This window comes from Phacochoerus africanus, chromosome 8 (genome assembly GCF_016906955.1).
Source record: "Phacochoerus africanus isolate WHEZ1 chromosome 8, ROS_Pafr_v1, whole genome shotgun sequence".
In the NCBI taxonomy this organism is placed as follows: Eukaryota; Metazoa; Chordata; class Mammalia; order Artiodactyla; family Suidae; genus Phacochoerus; species Phacochoerus africanus.
The window spans coordinates 156,955,308-156,982,885 of NC_062551.1; the positions used below are offsets into that span (position 1 = coordinate 156,955,308).

At 53.6% G+C, this 27,578-nt stretch overlaps 1 protein-coding gene and 1 long non-coding RNA gene across 2 annotated transcripts; one reads left to right on the forward strand and one right to left on the reverse strand.

The window, feature by feature from the left end:
* Positions 1–1,514: 1,514 nt before the first annotated feature.
* On the forward strand, positions 1,515–27,578 carry LOC125132108 (uncharacterized). Its single transcript, XR_007136132.1, has 3 exons — positions 1,515–1,576; positions 7,856–7,934; positions 27,320–27,578. It is a non-coding gene; the product is annotated as an uncharacterized LOC125132108 (long non-coding RNA).
* Positions 6,865–16,628, reverse strand: TMEM61 (transmembrane protein 61). Its single transcript, XM_047788963.1, has 4 exons — positions 16,369–16,628; positions 16,176–16,238; positions 13,599–13,948; positions 6,865–7,298 (listed from the first exon to the last, which is right to left on the reverse strand). The coding sequence occupies exons 2-4, from the start codon at positions 16,188–16,190 to the stop codon at positions 7,025–7,027; spliced, it is 639 nt and encodes a 212-aa protein (XP_047644919.1). The 5' UTR covers positions 16,191–16,238; positions 16,369–16,628; the 3' UTR covers positions 6,865–7,024.

Here is a 27,578-nt window from a genome sequence, read left to right on the forward strand (position 1 = left end):
GTTGACTTGCCCCTGAGGGATAAAAGGCTTTGTTTGGCATCTTGATTTTGTAGGTTTGGGGATTTTCCTCTTTGTCATTGTCACCCTCCCTCTCCTCCCCGACACAGGCTGTGCAGGTTCCCTGACACCACCCCTGAGTTCAGGCCATATCCTCTGCCTGGTGTCGCTGCCCCAACTTTCACTGGGAATCGGTTTCTTCACCCACCCTCAGATCCGGCACTTTAGAGTGTGCAGAGGCGGTCCCCTGTAACAAGCTCAGGGGACCCTCCCAGTAAGAGGTTGCTGAGGGGTCAGAGAAAGGCTGAGAGGCACCGGGTGACATCCAGGTCTGGTCCCCAGTGAACTTAGGTTGCTGGCTCCGTGCTAGGCTTGAGGTTTGTTATCTTCGGGTGGAAAGTGGTATTAGGCAGGGGTTGTGCAGGGAAGTGACATAATGGAGGGGAAAATGCTTTGTAACCTGGGATTCTTAACAAACCAGGACCCTCCAGGCAAACATCTGTTATCATCACCTTATACAGGCCCAGAGAAGGGAAACGACGCCCCCCTCCCCCCCCAGAAAAGGAGACCTGGGTTCAGAGGGGCCTCAACCTGTCTGGTCCTGGAGCCCATGTCCAGGGCGGAACGGATCTTGGGCAGGGGCCTCTCGCGCCCCCTGGTGGCTATCGTAGCACTCACCTAGCAAGACGCTTTCACACCCTCTCGGGGTCTAGCCTGAGCCCCACGACCCGGGGAGGGTACCCAGGAAAGGGTTATCGTGGTTATTTCACAGGAGAGGAAGCCCAGCCCGGGGAGTGGCAAGGACTGACCAAACTGAGTCCGGGCTGAGCGGGAACTGGGACTCACACAGCCGCAGTCCCACTATAGATGGATCTAGTCCTTAGCCTTTCTTAAAAGATCCCCTGGGGGAGTTCCCGTCGTGGCTCGGTGGTTAACGAATCCGACTAGGAACCGCGAGGTTGCCAGTTTGATCCCTGGCCTCGCTCAGTGGGTTAAGGATACGGTGTTGCCATGAGCTCTGGTGTAGGCCTCAGATGAGGCTCAGATCTGATGTTGCTGTGTGGCTGTGGTGTAGGCCAGCAGCTACAACTCTGATTCGACCCCTAGCCTGGAAACCTCCGTAAGCCGCGGGAGCGGCCCAAGAAATGCCAAAAAAAAAAAAAAAAGGTTTCCTGGCCACCCGTGCACGCTCCACGTCTCTCCACTTTTTCTTTCTTCTCCTTTGCCCCTTTTGCCTTAAAAAAAATGATGGGGGGCAGAGGCGGGATATGGCAAGTAAGAAGCTCTGGGACAAGGAGCTCGATAAGATGGATCTAATGTAACCTCTTCCACAGAGCCTCGGTGAAGGTCAAGTGGGAACACGTGCGTTCGGCGCTCAGTTGGTGTCCTCACTCGCCTCGCACCTGCCGCTGCCTTCTTCCCCTGCAAAGCGGGTGGAGTGGGAGGCGTGGTTGCGGGGTCTGCCATCTTCCAGCAGAGGGCGCGCTCACCACTGTTTTCTTCCTGTCTACAGCCTTCAGCGTCCCGGAAAGATCACGCCCTTTTGCAAGACGCGGAAACCAAGGCTCCTGGCTGCAAGGTGAGTGGCCCAAGTCGCAGAACCTGTAAATAGCAGAACCAGGCCCCCAGCCAGTCTCTTGTGGAGCAGCTAGTGTGTGCAGGATACTCTGAGGTGTAAGATGTGTGATAAACAGGGATTTTCAGCGTGATGGTAATTGGTCCTACCTTCTGGGACAGAATATGGTGAAGGCTCTGAGATATACCTGGGGTCCAGCATATGCACAAAGCAGAGAGAGGAAGAGAAGGAGGAGGGCGGAGGAATGAAGGGACAGATTCATAGGAGGGATTCTCGAGAAGCCAGCTGAAGTTCTATTAGGACAGGAAAAGCCGTTCAGGCAAAGAGAGCAGCATGTGCAAAGGCCCAGCAGCAAGTGAGCACTGACGCATGGCTGGAGGTAAAAGTCTAAATCCTGTGTGAACACTCGCCCCCACACTGCATACTCTCCCCTCCCTCCCCTACCTGCCCCACCTGGATTTCCTGGTCCTCCTCCTCCTCTCTCACACCTGCATCCTGTTGGCTCCACCACTTCTGAGGCAGAAAAATCCAGTTACTTCTCAGCCCCCATTGCTGCTCGTCACTGGTCTGGAAACCATCATGTCTGTCCCCCTAAATGGTCTCTGCTTCTACCCTCGCTGTCTGAAGCCTCTTTCCAACCCAAATGCCAGGTCAGACCCTGTCACTCCCCTACTCAGAACCATGGAATGGGTTCCTGGCCTATCAGAGTAAAAGCCAAGACATAAAATGACTGGAAGTTCCTCCCATGGTGGCTCGGCAGTTACAAACCCGACTAGCATCCATGAGGACTCAGGTTCGATCCCTGGCCTCGCTCAGTGGGTTAAGGATATGACATTGCTGTGAGCTGTGGCATAGGTCACAGACACGGCTCAGTCCCACATGTCTGGGGCTGTGGTGTAGGCTGGCAGCTGCAGCTCCGATTCAACCCCTAGCCTGGGAACTTCCATATGCTGCAGGCCACCAGCGTGGCCCTAAAAATAAAAGACTTAAAATGGCCTACCAAGCCTTAGATGATTTGCCATGCTGCCCACTTCATCTGCTGTCTGTAATAATCTCCTGCCACACCTCCCCTCACTCATTCTACCCCAGCCGCCCAGGCTCCATGCTCTTCCGTGAGCACATGGGCACCCCAGGGCCTTTGCACCTGCTCTTCTCTCTGTCTAGAAGGCTCTTCCTCCAGATATCTGGACGCTCCCTCCCTCCCCCCACTTCAGGTCTCTGTCCAAATGTCGACTCCCTCCCAAGACCTTCTCTGGTGTGACGCCTAACACGGCAGAGTCCCTGTGCCCGCTGCTCCCTGTCCGCCTTATCCAGTTGATTTTTCTCCATAGAACTCGCTACCGACTATCACACTGTACACGTCATTTGTTTGTCCTGTCTCTTGTCTGTCTTCCCCCACCAGAACTCCAGCTCCCATGGGCTGGGGGCTTTATTTTAGTCCCTGCTGTATCTGCAGGAGCTAGGCCTGGTCGGCTCTTGATTCATCGTTGGGAATGGAGGGATGACCCTCCGTTCCAGAGGAGGAGGAAGAGAGGAGGCCCGGGTGGGAGAGCTCCTGGGGTCGGGCTGAGGTAGCTGACACCTTTCAGAGGCCAATGGGGAGCCTCCAAGGGGGTCATGCAGGGGTGACATGGTTGGGGCTTTTTAATTTTCTCTGGTTCTGAGATCGGCTTGGAAGAAGCAAGAGGAAAGGGTGGAAGTGAGCAGTGGCTGCCAGATGCTAGCAGACACCTAAGGAGAGAGAGAGTAAAATGAAGACTTTGGTTTTCTCTCTCTCTCTCTCTCTCTCTTTTTTTTTTTTTTTTTTAGGGCTTCATCCGAGGCATATGCAAGTTCCCAGGCCAGTAGTTGAATCAGAGCTGCAGCTGCTGGCCTGTGCCGTAGCCATGGTAACAAAGGATCCGAGCCTCATCTGTGACCTACACGGCAGCTTGTTTCAACACTGGATCCTTAACCCATCAAGCAAAGCCAGGAATCAAGCCCACATCCTCATGGATACGGCAGCATTCTTAACCCTCTGAGCCACCACGGGAATTTCCAAAATGAACACATTTTAAAGAGGAATTATTTGCTGGGGGCTGGGGAGGGGGCCAAAGAATTCCTGACTTGGAAATTTCCAACCCATTTGAGGTAGAGAGCCCCAGGGGCCCACCCAGAGGGAAACGGCGGGGTGGGGGGGGGTGGTGGCCTGGGAAAAGCCCAGGAGAGGCCTGAGCCCAGAGGCTCCCTGATGTCCTAACCTGCTGGTGTGCCTCAGATGTGAGCTGTGAGTTCTGGGTGAAGAAACTGGTCAGCCAGGCCCAGAAGAAAAAGAGACCAAGACGCATCCCCGTGTCTCCTGGGGGCTGGAGGGACAGACCAGCCTTGGGGGCTGGTGCCTTCCCAGTTCACAGTCAGGCAGCTGTGGCTCAGAAGGGACCTTGGCTTGTCAGGCAACTGGCTCTGTGGCTCTGGCTCAGGCTCTAGGGAGGGAGCTGGTGACCTTGAGCAAGTCACTACCCCTCCTGGTGGCTTCCAGTTGGGACACGGAAGAGCTGACAGAGAGGCGAAAGCAGAAAAGGTTTTTCTAGCCCTGCCCCTTCCAGCTCCTGCCTGGCCAAGGTGGTACCTCACCCCTGCCACTCATTAACTCCCCTGCCTGGAGGGAATTCCTCAGTTGGGAGGTAGGAGGGAAGCCGGGCTTTGCTGCCCAGCCTGGGATCCCATTAACCCCTTGGGAACTTCAGAGGCCTGATAACCTCCCCCTCGCGCCTCCCCCAAAGAAATCCCCCCCCCCCCGTGCACATAGACAGCAGGTGTGTGGGTGTGTGTGCGCATGTGTGTGTGAGCATCTCCAGATCACACGGAACTGTCAGGGCCAAGGCAGAATTCAAGCCTGCATCTCCATCATCGCAGGAAGTGTGGGACACACACAGGGGAGATGGAGAGGAAGAGAAAGGGCTCAGGGGAGTTCCCGTCGTGGCGCAGTGGTTAACGAATCCGACTAGGAACCATGAGGTTGCAGGTTTGATCCCTGCCCTTGCTCAGTGGGTTAACGATCCGGCGTTGCCGTGAGCTGTGATATAGGTTGCAGACGTGGCTCGGATCCAGCATTGCTGTGGCTCTGGCATAGGCTGGTGGCTACAGCTCCGATTAGACTCCTAGCCTGGGAACCTCCATATGCCCCAGAGCGGCCCAAGAAAATGGCAAAAAGTCAAAAAAAAAAAAAAAAAGAGAAGGGGCTCAGGATGGGGAACCAGGATTTGGCGATGGGGGAGGGAGAGGATTGCAGAAGAGCCACAGGATCTGGCTCAGGCGGCTGAGAGAAGGCTCAGGAAGGGTCATGAGAGCTGGCAGGTATTGATGGATTCATTCTTGCAGTCAAACGAATATCTATGGAGCTTCTTCCACGGGCCAGGCACCACTTCTAGGCTTTAGGGATATAAACGTAAAAGAGAAACAAAAAATGCTGGTCTCAGAGAGCTTATTGGTGGGGAGAAACATGCAATAAGTGAACAAAACACCAAAATTTAAAAAGGTGAAATGGAAGTTCCCGTTGTGTTCAGCGGAAAGGAACCCAACGAGTATCCATGAGAATTTGGGTTCGATCCCAGACCTTGCTCCGTGGGTTTAGGATCTGGCATTGTGGTAAGCTGTGGTGTAGGTCACAGACAAGGCTCAGATCCGGTATGGCTGTGGCTGTGGTATAGGCCAGCCTAGGAACTTCTGTATGCTGCAGGGGTGGCCCTAAAAAATAAATAAGTAAGTAAATAAATAAATAAATAAAAAGGTAAACTGTTAGATGGTGAACAGGCGTTAGTTAAAAAGTGGAGCAGGAAGGAGGCTGGGAGTGCGGGTGCCTGGGTGGGATAACAGCTTCCTCAGAGTGGTCCAGGATGGCATCTTGAAGAGAAGGACAAAGATGCCAGGGCGGGTGCGGAGAGAGCCCAGGAAGGAGCTTCTGGAAAGAGAAGAAGCGCTTCTGAAAGAGCAAAGACTCACAGGGGGCCCAACTCTAGCAGAGAGCAGGGGAGGGACCTAGACCCACCCACGCAGTCCTCCACTAGGGCTTTATTATTCAAAGGGAGCTGGGAACCAGGCAGGATTTTGAGCCCGGTGGGCACGTCAGGGATCTGGATTTGACCAGACTCTGTCTGGCTGCTGAGCTTTGAAGAGACTTCAGGGGACCCTGGCAGAGGCAGCGAGAGGCAGGTGGGCAGGTGACCAGCTAGTCCAGGCCTCGGTGGGAGGATTTGAGGCCTGAGCCCAGTCAGGTCTGAAGGGAAATACCTCGATTTATAGCGTTTTCTCGTGGCTCAGTGGGCTAAGCAGCCTGCGTTGTCACTGTTGTGGCTTGGGTCGCTGCTGTGGCAGGGGTTTAATCCTGACTCAAGAACCTCTGCCTGCTGCAGCCAAAAACCAACACCCCCCCCCCAAAAAAAAATCCACCTTTATTTATATGAAAAATCTTTATTCTCTGTGACTTTATGTCTGTGAGGCTGCTTCCACACCTGTTAAGTGGGGACTCCAGCTGTAGCAGAGGCTTTGAAGATGTGAAAACGACAGCAGAGAGCCTGGCCCAGGACTGAGCCCCGGGACTTTGAGCTCCTGCTTGCTGAGTGACCCTCAGAAGGTTATGTAACCTCTCTGGGCTGGTTTTCTCACCTGTGAATGGCGTATGACATTCTGAAAGCAGACATTTCTGCCACATCTCGAATACAAGAAGAGGTCTCCAGCTCCCTGTCCCAGAAGGTATGTGAGCAGAGACCCCTGGAGGGGGGTTACCTCTGCTCACAAAATCTAACAATCACTGCACACTTATGAGAACCGCTGCTGGGCTAAGAAATCTGCACTTATGGTTTGATGCATGGAGCCTTCAGGGTCACCGTGATCTCATCCTGTCACCTGCTATCATCTCATTTAATCCTGGTGACACAGCTCGCTAAGGCAGGGCCTGGTGCCATGTCATTCCCAGTTCCCATTTTACAGGTGAGGAAACTGAGGCAGAGGGAGGTTAAAGTCACTCCTCCGAGGTCACTGAGCTGGTACCTGGTGGAACCCACGCCCAGGTGGATTGAATTCCGAGTCGGTGTTCTTTCGGTTATAAACTCAGTGTGTTACCTTGAGCCGAGTTCAGCTCTGCCTCCAGGGCCCAGTTTTCTCAGCGGCACAAAAACATTTCCCAGCTGACAGTCAGCCATGCCAGTCTGCCGCCTTGGGCGTGCTGGCCCAGCTGAGCCCTGGTGACTGCATCTCAACATCACATGGGGCAGAAGAGCCACCCAGCCAGGCCCAGGCAACCCACAGAATCATGAGAGATAATAAAATGGATTTACATGAAGCCTTCGTTACACAGCGATAGATAAATAAGACAGCATTCAGCAGCAAACATGTGTGGAGTGCCTGCTGTGTACCAGGCACTATACTAGACTCCAGAAGAAACCTATCACTTGCTTCCAGCTTCCAGGCCAGCTAGGAGCCTTTAACTGCCTCCCCTGGAGTCTGAACCCGGCTTGGGCAGGAGCTGGCAGCCCCTGGTGTTGTCTCTCCAGAGATGCTGTCCGCAGCGAGGATGAGGCTCTCGTAGCTGGGTGGAGGCAGGGCGGGCTGGGCCCGGAGCAGGGCATCGCCAGAGGCACTGAGCTCCAGGTCTTCCTCCAGGGTGTGGGCAGGTGATGTCAGGGGCCCCTCCACCAGTGGGCAGCGCATGGCCTCCTCGTAGGTAGGGATGGCAACACTCACCGTCCTACAGGGACAGGAGAAGAGAGGCTGGGAGCCGGGCATGGGGTGAAACCCTATTGCCCTCCATGGAGAGAGCAGGGCAGGCAGGGTTGGGAGACGGCTTCACGCCCTGGTCCAAGCTCTCTGCGGGCTACCTGGGGCCCCACTGACACACCTGATGCTTGGCATCAACTGGCCCCTGCAAACTTCAGCCCCATGCCACCCTCCTGGCCTACAGTTAGTTCTCCATGCAGTTCCCGCGTGGGCTCATCACACCCTCTGCCCCCTCGGTTCTCTCTGCTGGGCAAGTCCTTCCCACGCCCTCACCCCCTCCCTGCTGGCCAGTCCCGCTTGTCCTTTGAGCCTCCTCAGGGACCCCTCCTGACCTCCCCCAGTAAAGCTCCCTCTCCCAGCTCTGGGCTCTCACAGTGCTGTCCTCTCTCTTTGGGTCAATTCCACCTGGCTGTCCCCTAGGCCAGGATTGACTTTGAGTGTCCAGGGATTGATGCTTGGGGGTGTTTGTTGAAAGACTGAGTGATGATCCTTGGGAAGAAGGATTTAGCTTGTTTTCTCCCTTACCAGATCTGGAGTTGGGGATGCTCAGGGCAGGATGGGAGACCTCAGTTCCTCTGCCTGTCTACATGCTGGAGGCCCCGATATGGTAAGTCTGCCAAGTGATCCCTTCTTGTTGCATACCTCCAGAGAGGGAGAGCTCACTACCTGTCATGTCAACCACATTTATCTCTGACCAGCTTGGCTTTCCTGTGACTTGCTCCCACCTCCCCTAAATGAACCACCCTGCAGGGACGGGAGGCTGAGACCAGATCCTCTGAGGCTCCTCTGACCAGGCTCTGCAGGCTAGATTCCAACAACAGGTCACTTGCATCCGGGCCACACCAATGCTGATAGGAAAGAGGCTGGCTCTAGTGGGTCACCTCTGGGTGTGCTCTCCCTTCCTGGGACCCTGGGGTGGGAGTGTCATGGCTTCGACGTCTGGGCTATTTCTGCTTTGGGAAGATGCCGCCAGATACAGGAGCTGACGATGTGACCTTGAATGTCCCTGCCCCCCCCAAGTGGCTCGAGGCCTGGTTATGAGTCAGCCCTGGCTGGTTCAACTCCCAGCTCAGCCACGTTCTTGGTGGGAGATCACGGGTCAGGAACTCTATTCATCTGGCCGTAGTTTCCCCACCTGTAAAATGGAGATAATAACCATACCTGCTTCACAGGACCGGGTGAAGATTAAATGAGATAATAGGGGCCACTTAGCACATGCTCTGTAAATGGGAGCTGGAAACAAAATCTCTCCGGTCTCCGTGAGTAAGGGGAGTGGGGAACAAAAGTCATCACAGGTCTCCTGCCAGCAGGTGTCGCACAGGCTCAGAGAGGCCTCACTTACCCAAGGTCATCCGTTTGGAGCCGGCAGGGAACCAGTGGGCCTGCCTGTCTAGACAGGGGAGGGCTGATGGCTGGAGGCTGCTCAGGGGACGAGGTCTGGAGGGGACATCGCTCTAGGGCTGGTGGGGACATCATTCCAGGGCTGGTGGAGGGGCTGCGCCAGGGGTCTGCTGTCCCTCAGGTGAGCACCCACCTTCCCCCGGGACATGGCCCTTCTCTGGGCAATGTGTCTTCTTAGCCCATGCCAACCACAGCCCATAGGAACCACATGCCCAGGGTCACATATGCCAGTCTGATGGAGGGCACCAGTCAGGAGCCAAATCTGGGCTCTCCGATCCAGTGGTTTTTGCAAACTGCTCTCAGACCCTCTTCTCTGGAGCCCAGGAGCCCTGCGGTCAAGGAAGCTGATAAGGGGTCTCACCCTCCTCTGACTCCCAGCATCCTTTGCAGGTGAGGGCAGGCAAAGACCATTGCTCCTGGAGACAGGCAAGCTAGGTTCAATTGCTGTGTGACCTGGGCCATGTTCAAACCCTCTCTGAGCCCCTTTCGCCTCATCTGTAAAATGAGGATGACAATCCCCATTTTATAGATTCAGGGAAAGGGAAAGGGAAAAAATGCTTGGACAACCCTCAGGAAACCTGTGGGTGATAAGGCTTCCAGAGCCCTGCATCTCCTGCCCTGCCCACCTCCCAACCACACCCCTGCCGCTCCCTACTTCTCCAAGCCCAAGAGACAGAGGCAGACTTTGGAAATGCCTGGGGCCACTCCAGCAGGCAACAGCTGGCAGGGCGGGACACAGCTGCCAGGTGAGCTCAGCCCTCAGCAGGAAGTTTGCTTAGAGGGCAGACATGGAGTGGCCCTTGCGCCACCTCACCTAGCCAGCTGGGCCCCCAGGTCTCCACAGTCATGGTCTACAGGCTGGAAACTTGGGGTACACAAGGCCCCATGCAGGGCTACCCCTTCGCACACTTCAGAATACCTGTGGCCTATTCTGGATGTGGCCCCCTCCAGCTATGTGGGGCCGGCTGGCCGCTCTGGTCCCCATGCACAGGAAGCTCCACCAAGCCTGGGGCCCACCCCACTCTCTGGACCCTGGTGGGCACAGGAGATCTGGGCCTGGCACCAGCTCCTCCACCATTCAGCCCTGTCAGGCAAATGCAGTAGGGAAGGGGGAAAGGGACCAGGGATGGAACAGTATTTGCCCAACACTCAAACTCTCTTATTTTATTTTATTTTATTTTTTATTTGCTTTTTGTCTTTTTAGAGCTGCACCTGCGACACATGGAAGTTCCCAGACTAGGGGTCGAATCGGAGCTGCAGCTGCCTGCCTACACCACAGCCACGCCAGATTTGAGATGCGTCTGCGACCCACACCACAGCTCATGGCAAGGCCGGATCCTTAACCCACTGAGCAAGGCCAGGGATCGAACCCGCATCCTCATGGATACTAGTCAGGTTCATTACTGCTGAACCAGAACCAAAACTCCCTCAAACCCTCTAATCTTATTTCACATTTGTGACAAGGCTTGGGGTATCAGCCCTCAGCCATGGCACAGGTGAGTGAAGGCCGAGCGTCACCTAGGCGGCAAGGCCCCAGCTCTGTCCGCTTTCAAAACTCCAGCCAGCTCCACCCATCACACCTGTCCCTTCCCCCCGGCCCCTCATCTTGTGCACCTCAGCTTTCTTATCTGTAAAATGGGCCTAATCCTTACATGCCTCATAAGCAGTGAGGCTCAAATCAGTGGGCATAAGAGTACATTGTGTCATAAAAGCACAGGAGGAGCAGCGAATTTTGCACTGAGCACACCTGTGCATCTATCATTTCATCTGAGCCTAACAGCAAACCCAGAGAAAATTCCAGGATTGACAGAGGAAGAACTAGTCATGGCTCAGAGAAACTAAGTAATAGGTTCAAGGACACACAGTTTAGAAAATAAAGAGCTGGAGTTCCCATCGTGGCTCAGTGGTTGATGAATCCGACTAGGAACCATGAGGTGGCAGGTTCGATCCCTGGCCTCGCTCAGTGGGTTAAGGATCTGGCATTGCTGTGAGCTGTGGTGTAGGTCGCAGATGCAGCTCGGATCCCTCATTGCTGTGGCTCTGGCTAGGCCGGCGGCTACAGCTCCGATTGGACCCCTAGCCTGGGAACCTCCAATACCGAGGGAGCGGCCCTAGAAAAGGCAAAAAGACAAATAAAATAAAATAAAATAAAGAAAATAAAGAGCAGACACTGACAGCCTCATGTCTGACTAGACCCATGCTTTCTCAGCTCATTGAGGACAGGGGCCCAGGAGGCCTCTCATCCCAACACCTCACAGGGATTGTGTCTGTTTTGCCCATTGCTACATTGTCAGTGCCCAGTATGGGACCCAGCACACTGTAGGTACTCAGTAAATGTTGGTGAAATGCATAAAAGGGTAAGTAGAGGATGGAGTTTCCTGGTGGCTTAGTGGGTAAGGATCCAGTGTTGTCACTGTTGTGGCATGGGTCGCTACTATGGTGGAGGTTCAATCCCTGGCCTGGGAACTTTGACATGCTGCGGGCATGGCCAAAAAAAAAGAATAAGTAGATGAATTATTGGGGAAACTGAGGCCCCAAGAGGGAAATGGAGCTGCCCAAGCCATCAGCCTAGAAGGCCTTTGTCTCCGACCTGAATTTACTTGCAGAGAGCAAGGCGTCTGGGCGCCAGGGCAGCTGAGGGGCCTCCCCATAGGGGCCAGATGCTGGGCTCTCAGCAACACTGCCGGCCTGGCCCAGCACCAGGGACAAGAAAGAGCCGTTAGCAGAAGCAGCCTCCCCAGCATCCAGCCCCAGCTCTGAATCTAAGACTTGATCTCCAAACCTGATGGGCCATGAGCACCCTGTGGTCGGTCTCCTGGGTGGGTTCCTCCCTGGCCTGGCTGGAAATGAAAACTAAGTGGCCCCACCTGACAGATGCCACTGCGGCCCAGACCCTGTTGGGTCAACACGGCTTTGTGTACAGACAACAGCCACCCTCTGTGCTCAGGCCAGGCTGGGTGGGGAGGGACAGGCCTGGCCTGGTTCCAGCTGACCATTAACTCCCTGTGTGACCAGGGAGGTGACTGGTCTCTCTGAGACCCAGATTTCTCACCTGAGAAGTGAAGGGTTTTGGCTGGAGAGTCTCCGAGGCCCTGCCCATCGCTTTAATAGTTGAGTCAAACCAAGGCCTGACCATTGGCCTAGGGGGCCTCTGTGAATATTCGATTGTCTGGGACCTCAGTGAGTCACAGGCCACTAGCAGGGACTAACCTGTTACATTCTTTAACTCGGGATGAGTTTTTCCTCTAACGACTGGAGAAAGGGAGCCCAGGCCCCACGCCAGCTCCCAGATGTCTGGCTGAGCCCCCAGTACATCCAAATCCAGTGCTTACTGGTGCAGGGAATGCCCCGTGCCCAGCCAGCAGGCCCTGCCACCTTTCTATCTGCGTAACCGCCTCTCTCTTTTTCCTTAAGAGGCAACAGTAATTCTCACCCTGCAGGTGGGCAGGTCTGGGGAAGGTGTCTGCAGGCCCCTGATGTGTAGGCACAGCCAATATTTGGTGAATGATTAAGTACATAATCACTGCCTGTAAGATACATCCATTCTCAACAGGGCAAAACAATTTTTCTTTTAACAGGGCAGAAACTGGTGCTTGGAATCTTGCTAATTCTCTGTGTATATAAAGCACAGATATACACATAGACCAAATATACACTATATCTGTGTTAGTAACATTTCATGGGGGAGTATTAAGAAAAAAATACCTTAAAAAGTCTCCTTAGAGGGACTGATAATGAAAAAAAAGGTTGAGAAATATTATCTAAATGCATGATTTTGTCTCCATGCCCCACCCCACCCCATAACTTTGCACATGCTCTTCTGCCGGCCTCAAAAGCCTCTCGACACCTCATCCACTTGAGGGCAAGTCGGCATGTGTTGTGCACCTACTATGTGCCCAGCCCTGGACTGAGTTCTTCACATACATCATCTCGTGTAATTCTCTCCCCTGTCCCCCTGAGGTAGGGCGTGGGTGAGAGCAGACTCCTGGCTCTGACACACACCAGCTGGATGACCTTGGGCGAGTCACTTCATGTCAGGCTGCCTCCGTTTCCTCATCTGTAAATGGAGTTAATAACAATACCCACTGCACAGGCTGCTCTAAGGACTAGATGAGTAAATACAAGGAAAGCACTCAGAGCAGAGTCAGGCCCACGGTAAGCACTATACAGGCATTTGCTATTCGTATTTCAGATGAGCAGACTGAGGCTCAGTGGGGTTGCACAATCTTCTCAAAGTTCCATGGCTAGTTAGTGGCAGAACCAGGAGAGGATCCCAATGGATTTGACTCCTGTGAGTGAGTTGTTTTTTTTTTTTTTTGTATGGCCACACTAGCAGCATATGTAAGTGCCCAGGCTAGAGATTGAATCAGAGCTACAGCTGCCGGCCTATACCGCAGCCGCAGCAGCTCAAGATCTGAGCTGCATGTGCGACCTACACCACAGCTCACAGCAACGCCAGATCCTTCACCCACTGAGCAAGGCCAGGGATCAAACCTGCGTCTCATGGATACTAGTCAGGTTCATTACTGCTGAGCCACAACAGAGTTCAAAGGTGAGTGAACTCTTAACCTCTACCCTCCTCTGCCCCATACCTTGCCGAATGCCACTACCACCTCCTCCAGGAAGCCTCCCTAGATTTTTCTATGTCTCCACATCTACCCCTCTTTCACAACTTTAACTACTCTGAGTTGTCAAAGTCTGCCTCTGCCATGGGACTTTAAACTCCTCTAGGACTGTGCTGATCAGCCCCCAAGACCCCAGGACATAGGCAGGGCCTGGTTCAGAGGGGAAATTCTGTGCAAGTTTGCTGAGTAAACGCCTGATGATGTGACAGTGCCCCTACCTGAGGCCCCCACCCAGCCCTGCTGACCTGCTGCTCTCCTTCTCTGAAGGCTCCACAGTGAGGTAGTACAGGTCTCTGGAGAGGTGATAGGGGTCCCATCGAGGTGGCCCCCGGGTGTGGGCCTTGATAGACCACAGCAGGCCAAAGAGCAGCAGCAGCCCACCAGCGCCGCAGCAGAAGAAGCTGACCGACCTGAGCAGGGGACCCGGGGCCTCTGGCACAGGGCGTCTGGCGGGCGGGACCGGCTGGCTGGGCTGAGCAGCTGCATCTCCTTCACTCCACCAGGCGAAGCAGAGCGTCCCGGCCACCAGAACCACCGTGCCGCTGACTGTCATGCAGTAGCGCAGGGTGGAGGCCACGCGGTCCCGGTCACATGTCTGGACACAGAGAAGGAGAGAGAAGAGGAAACAGGCCATGTGAGAGGCCTGCTGGGCACTGGAGACCGGGGCTTAGTCCTCCTCCACCGGAGGTCACAACCTCGGAGGGGCTGTTTGACTTCTCTGTGACTCAGTTTCCTCCTCTGTGAAATGGATACCTAATTGGGTTGGTAACCTGCTGAGCCACAACGGGAACTCCTGACTCACCAGACTGGGACAGGTGGTCAAGGGAGGGAAAGGCATTTCTGTTTTGCAAATGAGGAGATTGAACCCAGAAAGGTGAAAGACTTGGCCCAAAGCTGGATACAGCTGTCTCTCAACACTTGCAGAATTCACTCATCAGAAGGTAATTTATGATGCTTTTAAATTTCTATAAAAGCAATAGTTGCTCATTGTGGAGAAAAAGAGAACACCATAGAAGAGAATAAACATGCAAAATAGGAGAAATTCTCCTGTGGCACAGCACAGCTGGTTAGGGATCTGGCATTGCCACTGCAGCAGCTTGGGTCACTCCTGTGGCGCAGGTTTGATCTCTGGCCCAGGAACTTCCACATGCCGTGAGCATGGCCCCCCAAAAATGCAAAGGATGAATCATCATTAATGCTGCCCCTGAGAGATGAGCATGATCTGAATGTGGATGTGGATGTTTCCTTTCCAATCCTCCCTCGGCCTGCACAGTGATGGCAGCAGGAGATGTGCACTGGGCATTTGCAGGGACCATGCCCAGCACTTTACAGGTGTCCCCTGACTTAATCCTCACAGGAGCATTGTGTTGGGAGGACACTGGAGCTGAGGGGGACAGCTTGTCCAAGGTCAGTGCCAAATTCGAACCCCGGTCTAGTCTGACCCAAATCCCCATATGTGTATACAGCTAGATTGATCTGTATTTTTCAATGTATGAAGTTGAGACCATGCTGTGAATAGATGCACTTGTGAGTCTGCAGCTCAGGCAGTTTGCACTTTCTAGAAGGCTCTGCCCTCCTTCCTGACTCTGCTCCCGGAATTCAGTCAAGCCCCCTTATTACTAAGGGCCCAGTCGCCCTTCATATGTTCTCACTGGATGTCGTGTTGTCTCCTTCTATGTGAGTCTCCCTTCCTCCCTGGGCACCCCCCACCCCCATGGACAGGCAGAGCCACAGGATAACCTGCCACCCCTGGGAGGAGGGGGGTGTCACCATCCACTGGATGAAGGACAGCCTGCTCTGCTGTGCAGTGATGTCGCTGTTATCACAGATCTGGGCTCTGACAGCTTATCAGCAGGGGTCCTGGCCCAGGATTCCCCTGACCCACTTCAGAGAGGGCTCTTTAGGCAGTTCACTCCCCCTTACACTACTGTACCCTGGACCCCGATGGGGAGGAGGAAAGGGCTCCCTGCTCGGGAGGACATCACTCCTGGGCAGGGAGGAAATTTCTCCAATTCCAGAGATGTTCCAGAGACGTCCAACTCCCCATCTGGCGCTCAGTCAGACTGCCCGCTGGCCCCCTCCTTCCAGCAACGTCGTAGTCCCGCCCACCCCCACCCCACACACCCATACTCCCGCCATCTGGATCCTCTACACTTGCTGCTCCCGCTGCCTGGGGAGCCCTCTGTCCCCATCCAGGGCCTTCATTTCACAGCCCCTTCAACATCCATGCCAAACACCACGTCCTCCCAGAAGCCTTTCTGCTGCTGTCAGCCCCACCTCCCACGAGTCAGAGGAGGCCTTTCCGGGCATCTGTAATCACTCCCTCTGACCCCCGGCCGCTCTGTTAGTCCTGTGACCGCGATCAGCCTGCCCAACATCTCTGAGCTCAAATTCCTGCCTCCCAGGGAAGATCGAGCTGCGGAGATGGTAAGATGGCAAGTTGCGAAGCACAGGGACACAGCTGGACAGAGAGGATGGACCCTGGCTCTGACACGGTTTCCTAGATTCCCCATGCCTCAGTTCTCTCCTCTGTAAAATGGGCACAATAATACGGCCTTGTCCGTACTACCAACAGGGGAACTTTAGGTGCCAGTTCTCTGTAAAGAACTAAACCACTGGGACAAGAAGTGTTCCAAATCGGTGCAACCACCTGGTAAACTAAGGCTCTGGGAGCCCCAGAGCCACCCAGCAAGTTAGAGCAGAGACCACAGTGTCCAGACTCTGCCCACCAGGCCACCCATGGTCAAGGTGAAGGGACGGGGTCCAGGCAGGGTTGGGTTTGGAGGAGCTGAGATGCCCCTGAGAAGGAAGCTTATACCCACCTTGGGCGCAGCCATCGCGCAGCCGGGTCAGGCGCAGTCCCTGCGTGTGGAACCCGGTGAGACCTGCGCGGGTGAGGGCATCGTGGCTGGAGGGCCCCGCGAACCTGAGAAGGGCTGTCCCTCCGGTGTTCACGGGGCGCCCAGGGTTAAGCGACCGTCCCCAGAGCCCCACTCTCCGCGCTTGCAGACGCACCAAGTTCCAGCTCTGGGTCTGGACCAGGGGTCTCCGTCTGATCGTCGCCCACACCGGGTGCCGAGGGGTGCGGAGCCCGCTTCCCCACGCAGGAGCTCTGGCATCCACTGGGTCGGGGGAGCCAACGCGGGGCTCCGAGGGGCGCGTGGGGCTGCGCTTCGCCCTCGACTCCGGTGGTGGCTGCCGCCTGGCCCCTGCCCCTGCTTCGGGCTTGGCCGGCTGGGCTGCGGCCGGGATCCTGGGCGCGGGCTCGGGGGCGTGTCCCGCCCCCCTCTCCTCCCTCCCAGTTGCCGCCGGCGGCGGAGACTCCCGGGTGGCGTGGCCGCGGGCGGCTCCCCGTGCCGCGCCCCACCTTAAAGCGACAGCGCGACCAGGGCTGGCAGGGTTGGAGTTCCCTGGCGCGAGGGGAGTGGCGGGACCGCTCTTACCGGGAACCTCCCCTGGAACTGTCGGGAACCTGCGGCCATCCCGCCCCCACTACCCGACTGGGGCAGACTTGGGAATGGGGAAGAGCCGAGAGCCATCACTGCTTAATCGGAGGGGGCTATGGGGTCCTGAGCCCAGGCTTCCTCACTCCCATTTTACAGGAGGGGAAACTGAGGCCCAAGGAGGGAACGTGCCTTGCCTGTTTACCGCATACTCCTTAACAACTGGCTGTTTCTGGCTTTTTCTTCTCCTAACAGTCAACCCGAGATCAACCTTCATGGGGCCCCCCAGGCCCTCACATCCCAAGGAGAAAGGCGTTCTCCGAAATAATGGCAGGTTTTAAGCACATCCCCAGCCAATACTGGAGGGAAGTCACTGCACCCCCCACATACCCCCCACCCCCTGCCCCCAGAAAGGAGAGCAGGGCTGGAGAGCAGGGCCTCCCCCTGCCATGTCACCTGGCTTCTCTCATGTCACCTAGCTTCTCTGAACCTTCTTCCTCCTGTGTCAAAGGAGCTGAGGCTCCCTACTCACAGGTCTCCAGGAACTGAAAGCGTTAAGCAGTACAGCTTAAGAGCTCCCCTTTGACAAGGGCACTGGAGGCAGGTTGTGTGGACAGGTGATTTAGACACCTGGAGGGAGGTCAACCTGTGCGTGAGCTTTGTGTGTGTGTGTGTGTGTGTTTGCGTGCGCCTGGGTGCGTGTGAAGGCTCTGGAAGGGCACCTGAGCTCTAGAAAGTAGGAATATGGGGAGGCGCCATCCGGGCTGAAGGAGCAGCATGTGCAAAGGCTGGGCAAAGTCACAGGCACGTTAAACCTCAGCGACCTCATCTGGGTCAAAGGGAGCCAATTCGGAACCAGCTGGGGTCTGAGTTTTGTTTAGAGCTCTTCCTGCTGTCCCGACAAGGCATGGGACTGCCAGATTCCCCTCAGCCATGGCCAAGGACTCCGCACCAAGGTGCTGGTGACCAACTCCCCTCCCAACCTGGGGACGCAAGAGGTCAGAGCAGCTTGTCCACAGGAGATCTGAAGCCCAGAGAGGAGAAACCACTGTCTCAGGGCCACAGAGCACGTCGTGGCGGGGCCCAGGCTTCTGATTCTTAAATTCCTTGTCTTCGAGGAAATACGCCACTTAAGGGCATTCGTGTTCTCTGAGCAATGACTCCTCCGACCCACGAGGTCCTTTTACCTGTTACCTCACTTCACCTTCACTCTGTGTGGGTTTGTGTAAGCGCTCCCATTTTACGGACAGAAAACTGAGGCTTGGAGAGGAGCCCGGCTAAAGAGCTCATGGTGGCTAAGTGGAAACAGCGACCAAGGAGACCTCAAACCAGGTAGGAACAAGCAGCCCCCTTGCCCTCGTTGGCCTGCTCACGGGAGCTACAAGAGGGCAGCCGTGAAGCCATCAGCCCCACTCCCTCCTGCAGGGGTAGGCATCTGGGAAGGCGCCTCACTGATCCAGACTCTTCTTTCCCCTCCCTGTCAATAGGCCCAGGGTCATAGGTCATAGGTTGGTGAGGTCAAGGTCCAGGCCTGGGCACACCTCTGACCCTGCTTGAACCCGAGTCCCCTGGCCCAGGCTGGACACTTAGCCCCTGGAGCCGGCCAGGTTGTGACTTCTGTCCTGACTCAGCCACTTCCAGGCCGGAAGACTCTGGCCATATTTCTCTTTAAGCTGCTGTTTCCTTACCTATAAAATAGAGACAATGGGGCCTCCTTCCCAGGATAGCACGACGGCTTCAATGAGACCTTATCTGAGAGGAGCTGGCCTGGGTTCTGCTCTCCAAGTGCACAATGGCTTTAGTTTTGAACCTCTCCAACCTGATGGTGACCTCCTTGAGGACAGGGACCAGACATGGCTTGGCTCAGGGCCCAGCCAAACCCAGGAGGGCCAGGACCAGAGGGGGCTGGGAGTAGGTGCTGATCGGAACCCAGGGATCTGGCTGTTCTTCTGGCTCCGTCTTTCTCTTCCCCACCTTTTGGGGGGGTTCTGGTCCCAGCCTCGGAGTTTGCCATGATGCCCAGGCACTGCGGGGACCATGCAGGCTTGGGAATACTTGCAGAGCCTTTCTGAACCATCGGCCTCAGGCTTTCCCTGGCACCACTGGGAAACTCAGAACAGAAAGTCGGTCACCAGCTTCTGCCTCCCATGTGGGGGAGGGGATTAGTGTTTATTCCCACTTACTGGCTAGTGCTTTTCCCATGTGTCACCTCGGCTCATTCATCAAGGCTGAGAGAGAAGTACCTTCTTAGGGTCACGCAGCTAAAATAAGTGGGGAGTAGGGGGTACAGGGGAAATGCTGAGATCCACGCCAGTCTGAGTCTCCCACACCCATGTGTACTTGTCCTTTTTTGCCACATGGGCCCCTTCTCATTTGCCACACCCCGGGCTGCTGCTCCCCACCGCTCACTGGCCTCTCTGCCCCCAGACTGGCTGCCCTGCATGATGCACCACCTTGAGCTGCCAATCAGTCCCTCACCTGTGCTCCCCGTTGCCCCCAGAATAATGACATGAGCTTCATTTCCTGCACTCTCCCCTTGCCCCTCCTGAACTCCTGTCCCCCTTGTCCCAAGCACAATGCCACACCTCTGCTGCAAAGGCTCTCCCATTTCACCAACTTCACCTGGTACGTTGGTACACTTCCCTGAAAACTTGGGTTCCCGTCACCTTTTCCGGGTGACATCTCCTTGGCGTCCCGAAGCAAAATTATCTAGTCCCTCTCCCAGGCTCCCAATGGACTTTACACATGCATCCATCCCAGCCCTGAGCACACTCACAAAAGTAAAACCACCTGCCTTCCCTTCCTCTTTGCCACATAAAAGAAACAGCTGGACATTGTAGAAAATTTAAAAACTGCCAATTAGGTGAAAGAAATCAGAAGGTCCCTTTTCACAGGTGAAAAACATTCTCCAACCCTTAAAGGAAGAAAACCCTTCCCTGAATGCAGAAACTATATGGCTCCTAGAGCCTAATACAGTATTAATTGTTTGGACTTTGGTTTTGGGGGGGTTTTTTGGCCACACTCACAGCAGGCAGAAACTCCCGGGCCAGGAATCGAATATGCTCCAGAGTGGTTACCCAGAGCCCCAGCAGTGATAACACAAGATCCTTAACCCACTGAGGCAACAGAACTCCTGTCTGGATATTTACAGATAATATTTGCCATCCTCTGCCCTAGCTTCTGGCGCAGCCCTGCCACCAATGCGCTGTGCCATCCTTGGCAAGTGTTGGGCCTCCTCACTTATAAAGTGAGGATAAAATGTCCCTCCACAGATACGTGCTGTATCTGTTTTCTATTGTTGCATAACGAATTGCCACAGAAGTAGCAATTTAAAATAGCACCTCTATCACCTGGAGGTCAAAAGTCCAGGTGGATTCAACTGAGTTCTCTGCTTAGGGTTTCACAAGGCCAAAATCAAGTCAAGGACTAGGCTGGGCTGAGCAATTTTCTGGCAGCTCTGAGGAAGACTCCTGTTTCCAAATTCATTCAGGTTATTGGCAGAATCCTGTTCCTTGAAGCACTGAAGCCCCATTTTTTCTCCCTGGTGGGGACAGTGCTCAGCTCCCAGAGGCTGCTTTGAACTTCTCTGCCTCTTCTGCTGCCAGTGAAGAGCTTCGTGATTCGTTAGGTCCACCCATCTCTTTATCTTAAGATCAGCTGATTAGTAACCTTAATTATATCTACGAAGTTCCTCTTGCCCTGTAACCAGAGGGCAAAGGTTATGAGAACCATTGGAGAACTCTGCCCACTACAGATGCTACGCCAGGGGAGACAGAGCATGTGAGCTATAGATCCTGTCATTACAGGCTCACGCTGTCGTGCCAGGTGCTGAATCCAGGAGGCAGGACACATGGAGAGGCAGTGACCACAAAGAATTCAGAAACAAGCCAGACTGTGGCAAGTGCTTGCCTCTGAAGGCCACAGAATTTCCAGATGGACCGACCTGGAGGCTTTGCAGAGGTGGCCTCTGAGCTGGGCTGTGATGCAGGCAGGATTTCAACAGGCAAAGTAGCACTGGAACTGGGGGCAGGGAAGGACCACCTGCTCAAGGCACAACACTGATTAATTACCAAACGTTATGGCGAGAGAGTTCCCGTTGTGGCTCAGTGGAAAGGTATCTGACCAGTATCCATGAGGATCTGGGTTCAATCCCTGGCCTCGCTCAGTGGGTTTAGGACCTGGCGTTGGTGTGAGCTGTGATGTAGGTCACAGCCGTGGCTCCAGTCTGGCGTAGCTGTGGCTCTGGTGTAGGCCAGCTGCTATAGCTCTGATTCAGCACCTAGCCTGGGAACTTCCATATGCCACAGGTGTGGCCCTAAAAAAAAAAAAAAAAGAAAAAAAGAAAAAGTTATGGCAATCCTGTGTGGACAGCAGACTCAATTTTTAGCTTTTGTGAAAACCAGCCTATTAAGGATTATCAAAAGAATAAAAGCATCCACGGACTATCTACCAAATACCAGATGCTATATGAGGTACATTGTATACTTAGGTCATTCAATCCTCCGAGAGCCCTGTGTGGTAGGAATTTGTTTTATAGCTTTATTGAGATATAGCTCATACACCATAAAACCCACCCATTCAAAGTGTACAAGTCAGTGGTTTTCAGTATGTTCACAGAGTTGTGGCTCCCTCAGCATAATCAATTTTGGAACTTTTTTTTTTTTGTCTTTTTGCCTTTTCTAGGGCCGCACCCTCGGCATATGGAGGTTCCCAGGCTGGGGGTCCAATGGGAGCTGTAGCCGCCAGCCTACACCACAGCTACAGCAATGCAGGATCCGAGCCATGTCTGCGACCTACACCACAGCTCACGGCAACGCCGGATCCTTAACCCACTGAGCAAGGCCAGGGATCGAACCCCCAACCTCATGGTTCCTAGTCGGATTCGTTAACCACCGTGCCACGACGGAAACTCCAATTTTGGAACATTTTTATGAAACCAAAGAAACCCTGCACCCCTTAACCATCATACTCTTAATTCTTCCATCCCCCAACCATGGGCAACTGCTGATCTACTCACCTATTCTGGACATTTCCTATGAATGGAAAGGTAACAGGTGGTCTTTTTGTATTGGCTTCTTTTACTTGCATAATGTTTTCAAGGTTCATTCATGTTGTAGCAGGTAGCAGGATATCATTCCTGTTTGATGCCAAATAAGGTTGCTTTGTATTGATGTAGCATGTTTTGTTTACCGCGTCATCCCTTGATGGGCATCTGAGTTGTTTCTACCTTTTGGTTATTCATGATACTGCTGCTGTGAATACTTAAGTTTCTGTGTGGACATATGTTTTCATTTCCCTCCCAGGTTCAGGCTGACTAGCGGAATCATAGGGTACCTCAATATTTAACCGACTGAAGATTGGCAGGAATTTTCACCTCCACCTTAGCACTGGGGAAACTGAGGCTTAGAGAAGTTAGAACAGCCACCCAAGCTCAGAGAAGAGAGCAGGATTTTTTGTTTTTGTTTTGTCTTTTTAGGGCCGCACTCGCTGCAGATGGAGGTTCCCAGGCTAGGAGTCGAATTGGAGCTGTAGCTGCCAGCCTACACCACAGCCACAGCAATGCAGGATCCGAGCTGCGTCTGCAATCTACACTGTAGCTCATGGCAACGCCAGATCCTTAACCCACTGAGTGAGGCCAGGGATCGAACCCACGTGCTCATGGATGCCAGTTGAGTTCATTAACCGCTGGGCCACCACAAGAATTCAGAGAGCAGGTTTAAACTCAGGTCCTTCCAACACCAAAGCTCTCTATTTCCTGCCTCTGGATAAATATATAAAATAGTACGGAGGTCTCTTTTACTCATCCCCTTCTTAAAAATATGGATTTTTTTTTGGGGGGGGCTATTTTTTCTGATTTGTCCAAAAATTCTAATGCTTCAAAGAAGCTAAACACATAGTAGGTGGTCAATACACACTTGCTAAACGCGTGGATGATTTGAAGGTGGCTGAGGGGGGTTATGGGAAATCCTCAAGATTCCCTTTGGGTCCAGGGTTGCGTGCACCAAAGTTGCTGCCAGGATGAATTTTTCAGATTCTTGGAGCCGGCTCTGGCCCCCCTGCAAGGAGCGTGCTCTTCCTCTGCAGTCAACCTTGAAAGGCTGTTGTCTCCAGCGGCCCCTGTGCGGGTTCCTGGAATTCTGTGCCTGGAAGACGGTCTATTCAGGGCGAGGCAAGGAGCTGCGTCCTCTGAGTTCATGGTCTAAAAAAGGAAACCGCTGTCTGTGGGGAAGAAAAGGATTAGAACCTCAAGGCCTCGGCTTCCTTGGAAGGCATTTTCTGCCCTAGGGAGACGGCCCTGGGCTATTCTGGGGCATCTGTTCTGGGTGGGCTGAGACTGGGCCAGGAGCCCTGCAGCGGGCGGGAGATGCTGGCCAGTCGAGGGAGGAAATCTTGTCTGGGAACCGAAACAGAGATCTGTGGATGGAGGGCTGACGGCAGCCTTGACGCCAGGGGTGACCTCTGGGAGCTCAGGAAGACATATAAAGGGCTCTGATTTGGGGAAAGAGCCAGCTCTTCCCTCTGTTTCCAGAGATCCCGAGACAGATACAGCGAACCCTCCTGTCAGTGGGGAGAATGATTCTCCATGTGCTGAGATGGGGCATGAGGAAAAAGAGCTGTCCTCGCAGATGGGGGCGGCTGGTTTGGGTCCTGCCTGTGACTTCTGACCTTGGCCGATCTCTGTTGCCCTACCTATAAAGTCAGGGGTCCTTTTAGCTCTGGAACTCTTATGCTGAGGCTTAGTTCTCTTTCTTCTCGTCCCCGCTCCTCTTCTGATCTGGACTGACTAATCCCATCCAAGTGCAGTAGAAATCCTGGACTCCCATTGTGGCTCAGTGGGTTAAGAATCCAACTAGTATCCATGAGGATGCAGGTTCGAGCCCTGGCCTTTCTCAGGGGGTTAAGGATCCGGTGTTGCCGTGAGCTGTGGCGTAGGTCACAGACACAGCTCCGATCTGGTGTGGCTGTGGCTGTGGTGTAAGCTGACAGCTGCAGCTCCACTTGGAGCCCTAGTCTGGAAGCTTCCATATGTAGCAGGTGTAGCCCTAAAGAAACAAAAAAATAAAATCGAATAAACGGGCAAGGATAAAAACCCCACCCTGTTCTTTACAGAAAGCCCAGCAATGGTTGGACCCTTTTTGCCTTGCTCCCCATCAAGACCCCTTTCACCCTCTAGAATCTTTTTTCTGCTTTGCTCTGGCATTGGGGAGGGCTTTTTTTCACAGTTCAATGTATACAAAGTTCTTTTTTTTCTCATTTTGAAAAATTTTATTGGCGTATAGTTGATTTAGAAGTTGTGGTAGTTTCTGCTGTACAACAAAGTGATTCAGTTACACATATACACCCGTCAATTCTTTTCCCATGTAGATTATCACAGAATATTGATTGGGTAGAGTTCCCTGTACTGTACAGCAGGTCCCCATTGGCCAGTCATTCAATACACAGTGGGCATGTGTCCCATTTCACCCCTCCCCCTCCCCCACCTGTCTCCTTTGGTAACCATAAGTTTGTTTACAAAATCTGTGAGTCTGTTTCTGTTCTGCAATAAATCCATTTGTATCTTTTTTTTAGATTCCACATGTAAATGATATCATGTGATGTTTGTTTTTCACTGTCTAACTTCCTTAGTATCTCTAGGGCCCATCCATGTTGCTGCAAAAGGCATTATTTTATTCCTTTTTATGGCTGAGTAATATTTCATGGTGTGTGTGTGTGAGTGGGTGTGGGTGTGTGTGTGTGTGTGTGTGTGAGTGTGTGGTGTGCACACCACATCTTTATACAGCATATATATGGGTCTTGTTTTTGTCGTTGTTGTTGTTGTTTTGTCTTTTTGCCATTTATTGGGCCGCTCCCACGGCATATGGAGGTTCCCAGGCTAGGGGTCGAATTGGAGCTGTAGCCACCGGCCTACACCAGAGCCACAGCCACGCAGGATCCGAGCCGCATCTGCAACCTACACCACAGCTCACGGCAATGCCGGATCCTTAACCCGCTGCGCAAGGCCAGGGATGGAACCTGCAACCTCATGGTTCCTAGTCGGATTCGTTAACCACTGCACCACAACGGGACCTCCATGGGTCTTGTTTTTGTATCCATTCAGCCAGTCTGTGTCTTTTGGTTGGAGCATTTAGTCCATTTACATTTAAGGTAATTATTGACATGTATGTTCTTACATACAAAGTTCTCGATGACAATTGTCTTTAAAACCAGGACATTGAGGTAGCTGAATGGGGCGTGTTGGAGATCAGGGTGGGAGAGCAGCCCTTAGCCGACTGGGTGACCCCACAGCCCACTGGCCCTCTTTACGATAAATGCAGGAAGGCAGCAAGGGTGGGTGGACTCTTCCTATTGGAGGTGGCTCGCTGAGTCCAAGCAGCCAGGCCCTGTTTTTATTCAGGGGCTCTAGGCCAGGTGGCTGATGGAAGAGACGGAGGCATTGGGGTCAGACACACAGATGTGCATTTCCATGTGATGCCACCTACCAGCTGTGTGCCGGAAGCTCTCTGTACCTCAATTTCCTCTTCTAAATTGGGCTGTAACAGAACCGCCTTCTCAAGGTTGTGGGAGGTCTGCGTGTGTCCTTTGACTGCAGTGCCTACTTACAGGAGCCTGGAGTTTGCTTTATTTCCTTCTTCTCCCTAAAATGAACCCTAAAGGTAGCTTTGAAAATAAATCGCCAAAGGCTGGGAGCATATGCAGAGCTTAGCCTCAGAAGCATGGAAGGCCAGAGCTCCAACTGCCACCCCCATCACAGCCCAGTGACGGAGGACGGGGTGGGGGTCTGTGGATTGCTTTGTACCCAAAGGCGTCACAGGCTGCAGGTACTCTAGCTGAGTCACCACCCAGCCGGCTGCTGGCATCATTGAAGTGGGTGGGGGTCGGGGAGAATGAAGGAATAGAAAGGGTTGGAACTTTCCATATTTATTGATTGATTGATTTCTGCTTTTTATGGCTGCACCCGTGGCATATGGAAGCTTCCAGGCTAGGGGTCGAACTGGAGCTGCAGCTGCTGGCCACAACCACAGCCCACGACAGATCCGAGCCATGTCTGCAACCTACACCACCACAGTTCACAGCAACACCAGATCCTTAATCCACTGAATGAGGCCAGGGATCTAACCCAAATCCTCATGGTTCCTAGTCAGGTTCTTAACCCACTGAGCCACAGCGGGAACTGCAGAACTTCCCGTATTTAGGTATCCACGGTGGCCTGGATGCGTCACAGACTGCACTTAACATGACAACAATTGCTCGACACAGCAACCATTCCCTTGCTTTACGGGAGAGGAAACTGAGACCGGGAGAGGTGAAGGGACTTGCCCAAGGTCTCTGAGCTAGTTCAGGGGGCAGTGGGATTGGACTCAGGTCTGACCCCAAGGCACAGCTCTGTTTCTTTGCCATCATTGGTTCATCCTCCTGAGATCCAGGAGGGTGTACCTCAAGCACCCCGTTTTTCAAGCCAGGGCTCTCTAAGGTAGTCACCTGGGCACATTTGATATAAAATTACTGATGCAGAATATTAAAAATTCCAACAGCTGTCTGGCATCTGAACATCCTTCCTATATTGTAGGAACCCCCCAAAAGAGAGAAACTGGAAGGACCTAAGGAGAGAGAGTCCCCTCCAGCTCCTTGGCCCTGGAGCAGGCACACATCATACGTGTAGCTGATTTGCTACCCCTTCCCGGCATTGACCTTTGAAAGACATCTGATCAGAGTTCCCGTTGTGGCTCAGCAGAAACAGAACTAACTAGTAACCATGAGGACGCAGGTTCCATCCCTGGCCTCGCCCAGTGGGTTAAGGATCCAGCATTGCCGTGAGCTATGGTGTAGGCTGCAGACGTGGTTTGGATCTGGCATGGCTGTGGCTGTGGCATAGGCTGGTGGCTGCAACTCTGATTCGACCCCTAGCCTAGGAACCTCCATGCCACAGGTGTGGACCTAAAAAGAAAAAAAAAACCAAATGAAAAAGAAAGACATCTGATGGAAGGAAGGAGGGAGGGAGGGATGGAGGAAAGAAAGCTAGGAGAGCCTGACTGACACAGCTGAATTTAACTTGCTATTGGACGTGTGTGATTAAAATCTCAAGCCAGGTGTTCCCGTCGTGGTCGTGGCGCAGTGGTTAATGAATCTGACTAGGAACCATGAGGTTGTGGGTTCGATCCCTGGCCTTGCTCAGTGGGTTAAGGATCCGGCATTGCCATGAGCTGTGGTGTAGGTCACAGATGTGGCTCGGATCCCGCATTGCTGTGGCTCTGGCGTAGGCTGGCAGCTACAGCTCCGATTAGACCCCTAGCCTGGGAACCTCCATATGCCACGGGAGCGGCTCAAGAAATGGCAAAAAGACAAAATAAATAAATAAAATCTCAAGCCAGCTGTAAGGTGAGAGGTTGAGGTCTCACTTTCTCTCCAGGGGAGATAAACAGCAGTGCCAGCCTTGGGCATGTCCTGACCTCTGGCCATCAGCTCTCTGGCATGCTGGAATGCCCAGCTGTGTTATCTGATAGTAACATTCTCTCTACCTTCAGGAATAAACTGTATTTATGCCTCCGGGACCTCAGGAACTCAGCTGGCTGAGATGACCACCACCTTCAGAGGAGGCTCACAGGGGAGAAGCGCTGAAATCTATTATTTGGGGCCAATAAAGATTTGGCCTTTGCCACCTGACCTCTGTCTTCATCAATCTGGAGAGTTCACCACCCTCCCAGCCCCCTCCCACAGGGCTTCCGGGAAGCCTTCCTGCTCCTCTGCCTAACGAGACTATGCCCACCCGAGTGGCCCAGTCAT

Excerpts from the sequence above, each read along its gene's own strand:
- TMEM61 (XM_047788963.1), bottom strand. Across the intron at positions 7,299-13,598 it reads TCAGAGAAGGAGAGCAGCAG|GACGGTGAGTGTTGCCATCC; the intron begins GTCAGCAGGGCT and ends CTGTCCCTGTAG.